The 15,821-nt window shown below is 46.1% G+C and overlaps 1 protein-coding gene and 1 non-coding gene across 2 annotated transcripts in view; one reads left to right on the plus strand and one right to left on the minus strand.

The window, feature by feature from the left end:
- The first annotated feature begins 6,657 nt into the window (after positions 1-6,657).
- The window catches only part of TMEM185A (transmembrane protein 185A), a 51,174-nt gene continuing 42,010 nt past the window's right edge, over positions 6,658-15,821 (plus strand). Inside the window, exon 1 of the mRNA XM_070462665.1 lies at positions 6,658-6,899. Coding sequence (XP_070318766.1) covers positions 6,673-6,899 — 227 coding nt within the window. The 5' untranslated portion in view covers positions 6,658-6,672. The remainder of the gene's footprint in view (positions 6,900-15,821) is intronic.
- Positions 14,927-14,998, minus strand: TRNAY-AUA (transfer RNA tyrosine (anticodon AUA)). Its single transcript has one exon. It is a non-coding gene; the product is annotated as a tRNA-Tyr (tRNA).

Here is a 15,821-nt window from a genome sequence, read left to right on the forward strand (position 1 = left end):
TATGAGATTATATTACGTTCCTAGAGCTGCCCAACAAGGTACCACAAATTGGTAGGTGGGGATGTGGGGGGGGGGTTGTGACTTCTCTCTCTTTCCTCAAGGTTCAAGTGATTTTCTGAAAATCACAGTGCTGGTAGGGCCATGCTCCCTCTGACGGCTCTGGAGGAGGATTTTTCTGTTTCTTCCATCTTGTGATGTCTCCAAGTGTTCCCTGATTTATGGCTGGATTACTCCAGGCTCTGCTTTCATGCTCTCATGGCTGTCTCCCCTTTGGACATGCCTATGTTCAATTTGCCCTCTTCCTATAAAGATAACAATCCTATGGGATAGAGTTCAGTTCAGTCGCTCAGTCATGTCTGACTCTTTGCGACCCCATGGAATGCAGCATGCCAGGCCTCCCTGTCCATCACCAACTTCCAGAGTTTACTCAAACTCATGTCCATAGAGTCGGTGATGCCATCCAGCCATCTCATCCTCTGTCATCCCCTTCTCCTCCCGTCTTCAATCTTTCCAGCATCAGGGTCTTTTCAAATGAGTCAGTTCTCTGCATCAGGTGGCCAAAGTATTGGAGTTTCAGCTTCAACATCAGTCCTTCCAATAAATATTCAGGACTGATTTCCTTTAGGATTGACTGGTTGGATCTCCTTGCAGTCCAAGTCTTCTCCAACACCACAGTTTAAAAGCATCAGTTCTTCAGTGCTCAGCTTTCTTTATAGTCCAACTCTCACATCTATACATGACTGCTGGAAAAACCATAGTCTTGACTAGACGGACCTTTGTTGGCAAAGTAATGTGTCTGCTTTTTAATATGCTGTCTTAGTTGCTCATAACTTTTATTTCCAAGGAGTAAGCATCTTTTAATTTCATGGCTGCAGTCACCATTTGCAGTGATTTTGGAGCCCCCCAAAATAAAGTCTGCCACTGTTTCCATTGTTTCCCCATCTATTTGCCATGAAGTGATAGGACCAGATGCCATGATCTTAGTTTTCTGAATGTAAAGCTTTAAGCCAATTTTTTCACTTTCATCAAGAGGCTCTTTTCGTCTTCGCTTTCTGCCATAAGGGTGGTGTCATCTGCATATCTGAGGTTATTGATATTTCTCCCGGAAATCTTGATTCCAGCTTGTGCTTCATCCAGCCCAGCATTTCTCATGATGTACTCTGCATAGAAGTTAAATAAGCAGGGTGACAATATACAGCCTTGACATACTCCTTTCCCTATTTGGAACCAGTCTGTTGTTCCATGTCCAGTTCTAACTGTTGCTTCCTGACCTGCATACAGATTTCTTAAGAGACAGGTCAGGTGGTCTAGTTATTCCTATCTCTTTCAGAATTTTCCACAGTTTGTTGTGATCCACATAGTCAAATGCTTTGGCATAGTCAGTAAAGCAGAAATAGATGTTTTTCTGGAACTGTCTTGCTTTTTTGATGATCCAGCAGATGTTGGCAATTTGATCTCTGGTTCCTCTGCCCTTTTCTAAATCCAGCTTGAACATCTGGAAGTTCACAGTTCATGTACTGTTGAAGCCTGGCTTGGAGAATTTTGAGCATTACTTTACTAGTGTGTGAGATGAGTGCAATTGTGCAGTAGTTTGAGCATTCTTTGGCATTGCCTTTCTTTGGGACTGGAATGAAAACTATGGGATTAGACCCAGTCTAACGACCTCATCTTAATGTGACTATATCTGCAGGCCCTATTTTCCCCTTCAGTTCCCCTGGCAGCTATGGGGATGAAGATTTCAGTATACCTTTTGGGGGTATAATTCAAACCCTAACAAATATGATACAAGGTGTTACCTGCATATGAAGTGGCTGACCCAGAGTAGCTGCTCAGTGACAAGGGGCTATTGTTACTGAGTATCTGAGATGTACCTTCCCCCACATTTTAATATTCCCACATCCATGTATGTCTTAGGATCCACTTGTACATTGCTTGATGCATATTTTTCTCTTTCCAGTTAAAATGTTATCAAATGGATGACCTATCTCATGTCTGTGCAAACATGGTGTAACTTGTTCTATAATAAGACTCAAAAAGCCTCAGCATGTCCATGCCCTGGGAGAATGAGAGGGCAGCTGCCCACAGATAATGCCTGTAACTACTGGAAACTTAGGAAGCAGAGATCATGGTTCTGACAGAGGTGGGGGACCCAGAGTGAGATCTAGGGTGCGGGGGAACTGCTTGCTAGCATGGCTCTTGTGTACGTCGGACTCCCAAATTCATTTCCTGAGCACCTATGATCTAAGGGGCTGCAGGGAGGCTGAGCTGTCAGGACACAGAGTTTGGGGAGAGTGCCACCCCCTTAGGATGCAGAGAGGTCAGGGCAGGGTGGAGTGCTGTGCGTGGGGCTGGAGAAAACATTTTAGGAGGTGGCAGGATCCCACTGTGGATGGGAGACTGTGACAGAGCAATCTATCCATCTGACAAATGTCTACAGCTGTGATGCTGTGAATGTGCTGGACTCAATATGGCAGCCAATTGGGAAAACTCAGCAGTGACCACAAGACTGGAAAAGATCAGTTTTCATTCCAATCCCAAAGAAGGGCAATGCCAAAGAATGTTCAAACTACTGCACAATTGCACTCATTTCACATGCTAGCAAAGTAATGCTCAAAATCCTTCAAGCTAGGTTTCAACAGTACGTGAACCAAGAACTTCCAGATGTTCAAGATGGACTGAGAAAAGGCAGAGGAATGAGAGATCAAATTCCAACATCTGTTGGATTATGGAGAAAGCAAGATAATTCCAGAAAGCTATGTACTTCTGCTTCATTGACTACACTAAAGCCTTTGACTGTGTGGATCACAACAAACTGTGGAAAATTCTTAAAGAGATGGGAATACCAGACCACCTTACCTGCCTCCTGAGAAACCTGTATGCAGGTCAAGAAGCAACAGTTAGAACTGGACATGAAACAATGGACTGGTTCCAAATTGGGAAAGGAGTACGTGAAGGCTGTGTATTGTCACCCTACTACTTATTTAACTTATATACAGAGTACATCATGAGAAATGCCAGACTGGATGAAGCACAAACTGGAATCAAGATTTCTGGGAGAAATAACAACCTCAGATAAGCAGATGATACCACTCTAATAGCAGAAAATGAAGAAGAACTAAAGAACCTCTTGATGAAGGTAAAGAGAAGAGTGAAAAAGCTGGCTTAAAACTCAACAGAAAACTAAGATCATGGCATCTGTTCCTATCACTTCATGGAAAATAGATGGGAAAACCATGCAAACAGTGACAGATTTTATTGTTCTGGGTTCCAAAATCACTGCAAATGGTGACCTCAGGCATGAAATTAAGACACTTGCTCCTTCGAAGAAAAGCTATGACAAACCTAGACAGCATATTAAACAGCAGAGCCCTCACTTTGCCTAAAAAGGTCTGTCTAGTCAAATCTGTGATTTTTCCAGTACTCATGTACGGATGTGAGAGTTGGACGATATAGAAGGCTGAATGCCAAAAAATTGATGCTTTTGAACTGTGATGCTGGAAAAGACTCTTGAGAGTCTCTGGACAGCAAGGAGATCAAACCAGTCAATCCTAAAGGAAATCAATCCTGAATATTCATTGGAAGGACTGATGCTGAAGCTCCAATACTTTGGCCACCTGATGCAAAGAGCCAACTCATTGGAAAAGACCCTGATGCTGGGAAAGATTGAGGGCAGGAGGAGAAGAGGGTGACAGAGGATGAGATGGCTTGATGGCATCACCAACTCAATGGATATTAATTTGAGCAAACTCCGGGACATAATGAAGGACAAGAAAGTCTGGCGTGTTGCAGTCCATGGGTCACAAAGAGTCAGACACAACTGGAGGACTGAACAACAACAAGAAGGGCCAGCCTGGCTGAAGAAGCTGTCAAGCAGGTCCCCCAGGAACCCTGGGGCAGGCCCTGTCCCCCAGCCAGCCTGGCATTGGCTCCAAGCTGTCCCTCTCTCCACTGGAGGGACAGTGACACTGGTCTAAGTCCTCTGTGTCCCCTTCATTCTGTTGCTGTGGTGGCCTGGGGGAGCAGCCCTGGTGACATGGACAGCTGGGCCACAACTATTTTGTTCCCTGACCCAGGTCTTCCATGACCAGAGTGTCTGAAGGCAGCATTGGCTCCTTTTAGGGCCCTGCTCTTCAGAAGCTCACCTTCTACCCACCACATTTGAGTCAATGTGAATGTTGAATTGGAAAAGTCACCTACTTGTCCAAAGAGTAGCATAAATCCAAGGTGGTCTTTAAAAGCATGGTCCAGATATACACTGAAGTTTCTTGAACCCAGTGACACGTGTCCACTCCAAAGCCACATGGATATGCTTTCTGGTTTACTTGGGGTTCATGCCTTTTCAATCCAGAACCATTTCAGGCCTTGGTATGAAGATTATCGGGAGCCTCTAAGTAAGGTGGCCCTAAAATGTGGTAGCCAGTCCAGGTTGGCTAGAGGAGATAATGAAGGTGTCATCCTTTGCATGGCTCAGGGGCTTTCCTCAATGCTTGGGTCACTCATGGATTTGTCCACACAGGCCATTGAAGCTTTGGGTTGCTGCACAGGGCCGGACACTGAGTGAGGGGTATGAAGTGGGCAGCAGATTGGCAGCAGGGTCTTTTGTACTTGTTGGAAAGAGGACAAGAGGGTCACCTGGATGTTCTGAATCTTATTTCCATAGGAGCCCCAGGAAAATACAGGACAGGGCCACCAGTGAAGTTGAGGCAGTCCAGGTACCTCCACTTCTCAAAGGTTCAGGATGGGAGGCTTGGGTAGTCCAAGTTTTCCTATATGTCCTCATGGACAGGCCTCTAATCTCCCTTGGCAATTTGGCTTGTCAGGGCAAAAGAATACAGTGACAGTTGTTTGTGCATTGGCATCCTGTTCCCCCAGGCTAGGCAGCCCCCAGAGGCTGATCATCTTGGAGGTGTGGGGAACTGCAGACCTACAGAGCAGTGGCTCAGCTCTGAGATCCTCTGGGACCTCACCAAAGTAGTGCCTGCTCTCAAGACTCTGGAGTCTGAGCAGCCGATTTGGTCTCTGTCCATGAATCTCTTGAAAGGGCAAGAGTACCTGGTACTCAAGTGTCTTAACTGACCAACAGTCTCACTCTTAATGCCTGTTTGGAGTGAGGCCACTAGTAAGGATGTGGTGCTGGCCAATCTGGTCACTGGCAAGTATCTCTTTTTTTTTTTGCAGAGTGTGGGTTGCAGGTTTGTCAGGAACCCTAAGTCCTACATCCTTAGTTGCTGGGTAGTTCAGGGCACATTATACAAGCTTTTCTGTGCCTCAGCTTTCCCTTCTGTATTTCTATGCTCATTGAGAATCTCCTCAGGGGTAGACAAAGGACTCTACTGGAAGGATGGGCTGGGGAGATAGACTCAAACTCTAGGACAGTCCTCTGGTGCTTCAAAAGCTAACAAACTTGATTCAGGTCACTTATCCTTAAAAAACAGCTCATATAATAATACCCACTCCCTAGTGGGTTTGGGAAGCCTAATTACCACTTGTGAAATGTTTTGCAAGTTCTCAGAAGAAAGGTAATACATCATGGCAAAATATGACTCTCATAATTGTGATATTCTCAAGCTGCCTCCAGGGCTAAGTCCTATAAAATTGCCATTTGAGAAACTGCAATTGTAACAAAGTATAACTATTACCCATAATGATATGAGACTAATGTCTAAGGTATTCCTGTGCCCATGGAAAACTCATATCAGCCCGGAAGTGAAGAAGGTAGACCAGGCCACCTGCTCGAGCTTATTCTGTTCTCTAATTCCAAAAGTAAACAAACTCCTTGAAGAGAGGCCCCTGCAGAAGCACCAGATAGCAACAGTGTTCTCTGAGCACCGAGTGTGCACCAGGCAGTGTGTTATGCACGCTATCTCACCGAATCTTGCCAAGTTTAGGAAGTAGGTTTTATTATCTCCGTTTTGCAGAGGAGAAAAAAATGAGGCTCAAAGATGTTGACTTGCCCAAGGAAAATGAACCCGGTAGTTATAAACAGGATGGCTCAGAGCGGAGGAAGAGTTGGGCCAGGTGGGAGGCGACCATAGAGTCTAGGCAGGAGCCAAGGAGACTTTGAACTAGGTTAGCAAAGCCAGGATGACTTCCAGATTTCCAGTTTGGGCACCCCACCTTGCAACCAAGCCGGTGACTAGGTCTGCTCCCAACGCAGAGGCAACCGAGGAGGGGAAGGCCACAGGGAGGGCGGATGACTTTGGAGCAGGGTAGCCTGAGTTTGGGATGGCCAGCATATCTCCACGCGCTGACGTGGGCCTTGGGAGGGAAGTTGAGAAGCAGTCATTGACACGTTTGAGAGGTGAAGCCTGGGAGGAGATCGCCAAAATGAAACGTGTTTCCCGGGGTCACTACCCTCAAGGCTCAGTTCTCGCAGAGGGAAACCTCCAGAAGGCAGCGCGGGCCAAGGTGTCAGGGGTCGGCGAAGACCTCCCCGTGGGACTCCCGGGCGAACCGCTCCCTCCCTGTGGGCCTGCGCAGAGTCAGCAGCCCTGTTTGGTTCTCCACGCCCTCCCCCCGGGTCCCCTGTCCCTCCGGCCTCCGTCGTCCCCGCCGTCTCCTTGGCCCGGCGCGGGGCCGAGGGCCGGGACCTTCGCTTGCCGGGAGCCAGGAGACCGGCGTCGCGCGTGGCCCTCCGCGCTCCTCGGGCCGGCGGGGCGGGGCTCAGGGCGCATGCGCAGCGGCCTTACGGAAGCCCGGAAGGAGGGGAGGGAGGTGCGGCTCAGGTTTCTCAGGGAGGCGGCGGCGGCGACGACGGTTACGCGGCCAGCGCTGGCACCATGTACCCGCTGTAACGCGCAGACCGCGCTGCGCGGGGGGGGCGGGGGGAGAGGAGGAGGACGCCGCGGTGAGTTCTCCGCCATGAACCTGAGGGGCCTCTTCCAGGACTTCAACCCGAGGTGAGGCGCCGCCCGCACGGCTTGGGGAGGCGCGGCGGCCGCGCTGCCGCGGTGGGCGACGGGGCCTGCCCGAGCTTCCTCGGAAAACCGATCGGCCTCGGCGCCGCCCCGCTGCTCCTCCCGTGTCCGCTACGTTCAACCTCCGGCCCACCGTCCCTTCTAGAAACTCCCGGCCGCGGCCCCAGCCCTGCCGGAACCCCACGCCCCTCCGCTCGCCCTCCCCTGTTGATGTCCCAACTTCCCTCTCACCACTCCATCTTCTGGCACCCACTGCCTGCCTCCGTTCCCCAGGCCAGGGCCGCTTCACTTGACCCGACACCCCCACCCCCCACCCCAGCTGTTTCCTCCAGTTCCTCCCAGCCCTTGAGGTTTGCCTTGGACGTTTGCCCATACCTCGCTTGTTTGCTTCTTTGTGGAACTGATATCTGAAATACTGTTGAATCCTTGGAGTCCGTGTCAGGGTATGGCGGGACCTTACGTAATGCTTTCTGGGGGGTAAACCTGACAATTTTCCGTGAGTGTTGTCTCAGCAGTCTTGATTATATGTTTATTTGCAGGAAGTAGATATTGCCGTTCTGTTTCCCGGATGGGGACTAGCGAGTGGACAGGATGGAAGGCACTCAGGCTAAGGAGTCGAGCGCCTCTCCTTGCACTTGCCTAAGTGTTCTGTAACTCTCTTACCTCCCCAGACTGTGAACTCCCTAAAGCAGAGACGGTCTCCTGCTCAGTTCTCTATTCCCAACAGGCCCGGTTGTGTCTGACACGCATAGGAGCCACTTGTAAAATGTGGAACTAAACTGAGCCCAAAGACCTGGATTGGAGACCAGGCCATATGTAACTGGGGGCTTCTCTGCTTATGTGAAAAATAAGGAGTTGGTCTAGCTGATCTCTGAAGTCCACTGCCCTGTGAAGGGAGTGCCGTGTCTCTCATATTTACTGGTTGGAAGCCACGCACTCGATGAACCTTTCCTATGCTGGGTTCTGGTCTGGGGGTTTCAGATGCTGGGAGGGCCCATGGGAATGGAGAAGGGCAGGGAAATAGACGACTTATGGCAGTGTGCAGTATTGTACTGTGGCAGCCCAGGAGAGACCACTGTCCAGGCTGCTTGTGGGGGATGCAGGGAAGTCTTGGGGGAGAGATAGAGGATGAGTGTGTGTGTGTGTGTGTGTGTGTGTGTGTGTTGGGAGTGCCATCTCCTTAGGGATGGTGACATTTTAAGCTGCGAGCCATTGTGACTTCCTGAGCACTCTTACTCCTCTTTGAGCACTGTCCTGTTCATCTTCTGTCTAGTCTGAAGTGCCAGTGTGCCCATCCCAGTGCAGTCATTATCACTGTTGGCCTTCAAGATGCTCTGCATAGAGGAGCTTGTTGAGAGCAAGTAGCAGAGAACTGACTACATGCACCGCCTTCCTCTGCTGCTCCTAGGTAGGGGTTAGCATTGCTCTCCGGGATAGCAGAGTTGGATAGGCCTTGTGTATTTAAACCATTTGGCGATGGTGATGAGAACGATAAGATCTGAATTGTTTTGTGTCCTTGGGCCACTTATCTATTTTATCCATAGCAGAATAGGGGGGCCAATTTAATGATTGGTTGCAAAGCACTTTACAAATAGAAAGCTCCAGGACAATTTTGCAAGGTGACAAGAGCTTTCTAAAGCTACAAAGGGTTGCCTGGAGTGATCAAACTAACAGTTGCCGAAACAAAACCGTGCTGCACAGATAATGTCCTTAACCACTTTTTTTCCATAGCTTCTCCCCTTGTCCCCCAGAATTTGCACATGAAAATTATAATCAAATACCAGCTATCTAAGGGCTTCCCAGGTGGCACTAGTGGTAAAAACATGTCTGCCATCGCAGGAGACCTAAGAGACATAGGTTCGAGCCCTGGGTTTGAAAGATCTGCTGGAGGAGGAAATGGCCACCTAGTCTAGTATTCTTGCCTGGACAATCCCCATGGACAGAGGAGCCTGGTGGGCCACAGTCCATGGGGTCACTAAAAGAGTCAGACACAACTGAAGCGACTTAGCACACACCCATGCACCAGCTATCTAAACAGCTTTATGGTAAGCATCACCATATTTGTCAGCCCTTTAGTTTTCCTGGGATTGAGATGCACAACTCCCTGGGAAGTGTAAAGGTGTGGTGGGTCAGTGGAAGTGAGCATTGTTTTCTCACGGCAGAGACTGCTGAGACGGTGGCCAGCTCATGTTGGCAGCTGCCGGTTTTCAGCTGGTAGTGTGTTATGTCTCATGGGCACACCTTGTTTTTGACACTGTTCTGTCATTTTTAGTCTTGCTGCATGCCAAGGAGGACCTGCCAGAGAGCTCGCGAGCGAACTGAGGGCTTGTGCCAGGGCCTCCAGCTTTGCCCCCTGCCTGGGATTCAGAGCCCATTCCACACCTGCCTCCTAGCCCAGCACCTTGGCACACACTGTTCTCTTTGCTGGGAATGTTCCCCTCTCCTCCTGACCTAGTGAACCCTTGTTTCTCCTTGAGATCTCAGCTCACTTGTTGCTTGCTGAGAGCAGCTTTTTTGCCTTCCCGGACCAGCCCATTGAGCCCTGTTTGTACCCCCGTGCATAGGGTGCTGTGCTCCTCCTCCATGCTCTCACCTGGACCCTTGTGTTTGTCTGTTTGCTTGTTTGATTAATGCCTGCCTGCCCTGTGAAAAGGTAACTGTAGCTCTGTCGGGGCAGGGACTTGTGCTTTATGGTCGCCTGCCTACCTGGCTCAGAAAGTGTTTGTGGGAGGGATGGATGAATGAATGAACGACTCACTCTGCAGAGTCACTGTCTTCCTCATGGTCTGCGGCCTGGTTCTCTTTCTTCTCACCCCCTTCCCTCCTTCAGAATGCAGCCCTTCCATCGGAGAGCTGGAAACACCGTGACACCAAGCCGACTGTGGCTGCCTTGACTTTGCAGATTGTGTATGTCACAGGAATAGTCACTGTCAATAGTCAAGGCAAGGGCCATGACTCCAAATCTCCTTTCCAGCCTTTTGATCTTGGTGAGTCTGAATCCGCTGCTGTATTGCCAACGCTCTGGGAAATGGCACGGACAGAATGATTCACAGCTGTCAACACTCAGATGTGCAGGAGTGCCAGCTGACCTTCTGCCTCGTTGCATCTGGCTCAGAACTGGTTGATCATGAGCTTCTTTTTAGTTACAGAGGTTAAAGCTTGCTGGTAATTAACAAAAGGGAGCTGCCTGGCCTTTAAGAGGTGTTTGTAAAGTATAGTAAAGCATTCCTTCATCAAACATCTCCCTGGTGCCTACTGCAAGCCAGAGATGTGCTGGGTGCTCAGAGTACAATTGTGAATGGGACATGGTCCCTCGCCACGCTCCTCAAGCCCAGCAGAAGATGCAGAAATGGAAACAGATTAAAATTCACACAGGATGAGGCGTTCCAGGGACAGGAACCTAAGAACCATATGCTGTGGGAACACGAGGGGCAGAGCAATGAATTCTGTCTAGCTCAACAGGGAGGGTTCCACAGCCTGGTCCTGAAGGATAGACTTATAGGCTTTTGTCAGACCAGAGGGCAGGGAGGATATCTTAGGAGGGATGAAGTATGCAGAGGCGCAGGGTCATGGGAAGGCCTGGTGTGTTAAGACAGTGGTGAAAGGTCAATGTGGTAGGGGCATTGCAGACAACGCCCATCATGTTATTTTAAAATACTCTATCTACATAGTGCTCACAATTCCTGTAAATATTTTTGGCACACTACTGTTTTTTTTTTTTTTTTCAATGATGCTTCAGATGCATCAGTGGTGAGTGTATGTTGGTACTGTTAATGAACTCTTAACCTCCCAAATGTATGTTTATCTGTCGTTCTGTCATCTCAGATTACCTATAGTAAGAAAACCCTGTTGATTGTAGTGAGGTTATTGTTAATAATAGCTATGACTTATGCGACACCTACCATGTGTCAGGCACAAGGTCAGTACTCTGCACCCATTATCTTGAATCTTTCCAGCAGCCCTGTGAGTTTGATATCAGCCTTGTTTTGTAGAGTCTCAGCTTGTGACTTCCCTAAAGCCACACAGGCAGCAAGGGCCCAAGTCAGGATTCTAAGAGGTTGATCTCCTTCTGAAGCCTTTGCTCTTTTGGGTAGACCATGCATGCCCCCCCCCTCTAATTTAGTGACACGCCCCCCACCCCAATCATGGCACAGTAGGTCCAATATACTAAGGAGCCTTTTATTTATGAGTGGTAATTAAACAAAGCAAACCTTGTGTTTGAGCTGACACATCCAAATGAGTGTTATCTTTCAAAGAAGTCACTTAGGGAAAAGGTAAATATATACCTGTTGCATTGCTCATACCCCTTGTTACTCATCTGAAATTTTCCTTTGAAGCAAATCATCTAAGAAAATCTATCTCACTGCTTTATAATCATATACAATTGGTTAACCAAAATAGTGCCAATTAGTTTGATCACACTTCCTATTCACTAGACTTAGCTCTGACTGACTTTTGGCCATTTCTAAAAATCCACTGTCAGTGAAGATTTGGCACCATTGAGGGTATTCAAAAGAACAGACTGTGGGTTCTCAAGGTGAGTCCAGGAGGAAAGGTCCAAAGATGACTTGAGCCCTGAAGTGGGATTAATGCCCTGCCTCCCAGGGGAACTGTTTAAATGAGACCAGTCTCACTTGAATGCAGAATTTCTGGTTTTGAAAATATCATTCCCATTACTTGCTAATTACACACACACATTTTTCTTGGGTACGAGTTCTTTGAAGTGCAGGATGGTGAGGGGTTCGATAAATGTGTAGAGTGTTGGCTACAGAGAGATATGAGTCATTGGGAACACTGTTATAGGAGAGAGACAGTGGATTAGAGGCATTTTAGATAGTTTCCTAGGACTTTGGAAGTGAAGCTTCCCAGTATTGAGCTTGGGGTTTCCAACTGCGTCGCCTGATCATAGGCCATACCTCTACAAGGAGACTAGAATTTAAGATGAAATCCCTGAACTCTGGAGATAGGCTCTATTTAACTGACGATTTGTACTTTGTCACCTGTGACCTAATAGTGAGTAAAATGATTGCTAAGTGAGCTTGTTACAACTGGTTTCTTTGGTCATACTAGAGGTAAAATTCATCATTTACAGGGACTTTCTTATCCCCTTATCTTAATGAGTGGATATATGAGCAATCTAGTGTGGAGAGAGTGACCCCCACCCCACAACCACAAAGCTGGGAAACAGTTGCCACAGGCCTGGGCTCTATCTAATCCTCCTCAAGAGTCATTAGCTTTTATTTGGCTTTTGTGTGTTCTTGCCAGTAAATGACTAAATTTTGTAAGATTCTGCTCAGTGTAAGAGGCACAGTTCCTTTAAATGTTGGGAGAGTGTCAGCAGCTTGTCAATTGGAGCCATTCTCTGAAGTTATAGACAGGTGCTCACAGGGATGTGTCACCCAGAGCATGTATGTGTGTGTGTGTGCCTGCTCCAGGTAAAGCCAGTGGCTTTCACTGGAAGAAAAGTATGAGTCCAGTTGCATTCTTTTGACTTGTAGAAAAAAAATTATAAAACTTTATACTGACAGTGTCCTCTCTTTACTTGGTATATTTCCTCCATCCCTAAATCCTTTTCCCCTCACTCCAAGGTGGAGAGAGGGGATTTGAGCCTTTAAGCAGAGAGCTCCGTGTACATCTCAGAGAGGATACTAGCTTTGTAGTTTGACTCATGTGACTATACTTAATGATCTTGTATTGGCATTACAGATTCAGATGAGAGTGTAGTAAATCCATTTTCAAGGTGTAATTGGAAGAGTGAAATTGAGGAAGTGGTGGTTCGGTGCCAGAATATCCACTGGAACCTCCATTTGCTGATTGGTGGAGAATTGAGCAGTCTGTTTTTATACTTGGATTCTGGTCTGAAAGTTTCTTGAAAAGTAACATACTAGTTTAGGCTTTTAATTTTTTTTATTTTTAATGACTTTTTATTGTGGTAAGAGTCACAGGATATAGAACATAGTGTTTTAACCATATTTATCTGTACAAGTCAGTGGCATTAAGTATGTTCACATTGTTGTGCAACTGTCACCATCATGCGTCTCCTGAATCTTTCACCTTCCAAAGTTTAGACTTTTTTTAAAAAGTAAACTTTCCTATCACTGTGATACTGCTATGTCATAATCTCTTCCTGCCAATAAGCTTTGAAATTTCCTATTTAATAGGCAGTCATCTTTTTCTCTTGGGTTTAAATGTATTGGTATTGTTGAGATACTATTCTTTTTCTTCCCAATTAGAAACGTGTATAAATTCAACATTTTATAATTTCTGATGGTATTAATATGTTTTATTTGATTGACTCTGGAGTTGTTTGTTTTTTCAAAGAGCCAGCTATTCATGTTACTTATTGATTTCATTTTGGTTCCACATTTCTACTTCTACTTTTATTATTTCCATATTTTGGCTTCTTTGCTTTTTTTCCCTTAAAATTCTTGGAGAGGAACTCAGTTCTCTGGTTTTCCTTTTGTCTCTTTTCTTTTTTGCTTTGATTTACACTTTTCAAGTGGATACATGTTCTCTGAGCTTTGCTTTGGCAGCTGTCTGGGCATATTGATGTTTCAGTTGTTTAGTTGTATTTTAAATATTCTGTATTAATTCTGTTCCATCCTTGGTTTAGTCATTATCTAAGAAAGGAAACTAACATTTATTGTGTATTACCTGCTTGGTGCCAAGCCTGGCAATGGTGCTTTCTATATATTTTTAAAAAAATATTGTCAGATTAGTTCCGTACCTTATGGTCATGCTGTTAGGTTTTCATTATTTAGATTTTCCTTATTCATCATTTGAATGCTTTTTGCTTTGAAATCTTAATTTATCAAATTACTAGTAAATTGCTTCTCTTTTCCTTACTCAATAATGATAAACCTGTGTTGTCTCCTTTCTTATAGTTGGTTTGACTTTTGACATTGGTTGCAAGTGTGACTGTTGACTGCAACAGATTTAGATTTTATTTTTTAATCCAGTAAGTGATCTTTCTTATTTTAAGCCTGTGATAGCAGAATAATGACACCTGTCCCCCAAATATGCCCACATCCTAATCCTTGGAACTTCGAAATACATTCCATTACACAGTAAAGGGAAATTAAGGTAACAGCTGGAATTATGGTTGCCAATCAGTTAACCTGAAAATAGGGGAGATTATTCTGGATTTTCTGGCTGGGCCCATTGTCCGAGGTCTTAAATGTAGAAGAGGGAGGCAGAAGAGGAAGTCAGAGTGAGTCAATGTGGGGAGGAGTGCTGGAGCTTTGAAACTGGAGTGGGGGGTTACTAGCCAGCTCTGAAACAGCTTCTGTGTGTGCGTGCTAAGTCGCTTCAGTCGTGTCTGACTCTTTGCAATCCTAGGGGCTTTAGCCCATTAGGCTCCTCTGTCCATGGGATTCTCCAGGCAAAATACTGGAGTGGGTTGCCATGCCCTTCTCCAGGGGATCTTCCTGACCCAGGGATCGAACCTGCATCTTTTATGTCTCCCACATTGGCGGGCAGGTTGTTTCCACTAGAGCCACCTGGGAAGCAGCTTCTTGAAGCTGGTAAGACAGGGAAACATTCTCTCATAGAGCCTCCAGGAGGCTCAGAACCCTGGTGATACCTTGATTTTCACCCAGTGAGACCATTTCAGACTTTTGACATTCAAAACTGTAAAGATACTGTTTGTGCTTTTTAAGCCACTAAGTTGGTGCTAATTTTGTATGGCTGCAATAGAAAACCAATACCACAACACTTCATCTTCTTTAGATTTCTCCAACAATATTTGAAGAAGTTATATTTTGTTATTATTTGTTATTATAAGTTATTATTTGTCCTCTTGTAAGGTCACCTTGTTTTCTTTATATTTTTAATTTTTCATGTAATAGACCCAGAGCTCTTAATATCCCTTTGAAAAGAGAAAGTGAAGTTGCTCAGTCGTGTCTGACTCTTTGCAACCCCATGGACTGTAGCTCACCAGGCTTCTCCATCCATGGGATTTTCCAGGCAAGAGTACTGGAGTGGGTTGCCATTTCCTTCTCCAGAGGATCTTCCCAACCCAGGGATCAAACCTGGGTCTCCTGCATTATAGGCAGACGCTTTACCATCTGAGCCACCAGGGAGGTCTAATATCCCTTTCAGTTCAGTTCAGTCGCTCAGTCGTGTCCGACTCTTTGCGACCCCACGAATCGTGGCACGCCAGACCTCCCTATCTATCACCAACTCCCGGTGTTTACTCAGACTCGTGTCCATCGAGTTGATGATGCCATCCAGCCATCTCATCCTCTGTTGTCCCCTTCTCCTCCTGCCCCTGATCCCTCCCAGCATCAGGGTCTTTTCCAATGAGTCAACTGTTCGCATGAGGTGGCCAAAGTATTGGAGTTTCAGCTTCAGCAATTATGTCAAAAATTATTAAATACTTTTCCAACATTTTAATTTTCATTATTTCCACTGCTCTTTCTTCTATTACGTAATAGAACTCTTGTAGGGAAGATAATGTATTTATCTTACAGGGTTTACTCTCCCCCACCTCATTTATTTATTTTTTTATAGTCTGAAACTCTTTTGGAAAATTTTTGCCTCTGCATATTATCTAATTTACCTAAGAACCTTGTGTTTGTCATTGTCCTTGCATTTGTTAATGTTCTAATCCACTTTTTTCTTTTAAAAATCCTTTCTGTTTTCCAGTCCATTGTTTCTGGTAATGATATATGTAGCTGAGGGCTTTGGTTGACAAATTGGTTCTGATTTTCTAGATTGTGTGATATCCCCCTGTGCTATCAGAGAGAAAAAGTTCTCTCACCTGGTAACTTTCTGTTTCTGGTGATCACTCCATTTCTACTAGCTCTTGAATCCCCCTCAAACCCTTTTCTTTGAAGTCTAGGAACATCATTCTTCTCTTGGAATCTTTCAGTTGTTGTGCTCTCCCTCTGTGTGGCAGCTTAT

The sequence above is a fragment of the Odocoileus virginianus genome, unplaced genomic scaffold, assembly GCF_023699985.2.
Source record: "Odocoileus virginianus isolate 20LAN1187 ecotype Illinois unplaced genomic scaffold, Ovbor_1.2 Unplaced_Scaffold_7, whole genome shotgun sequence".
NCBI lineage: Eukaryota > Metazoa > Chordata > Mammalia > Artiodactyla > Cervidae > Odocoileus > Odocoileus virginianus.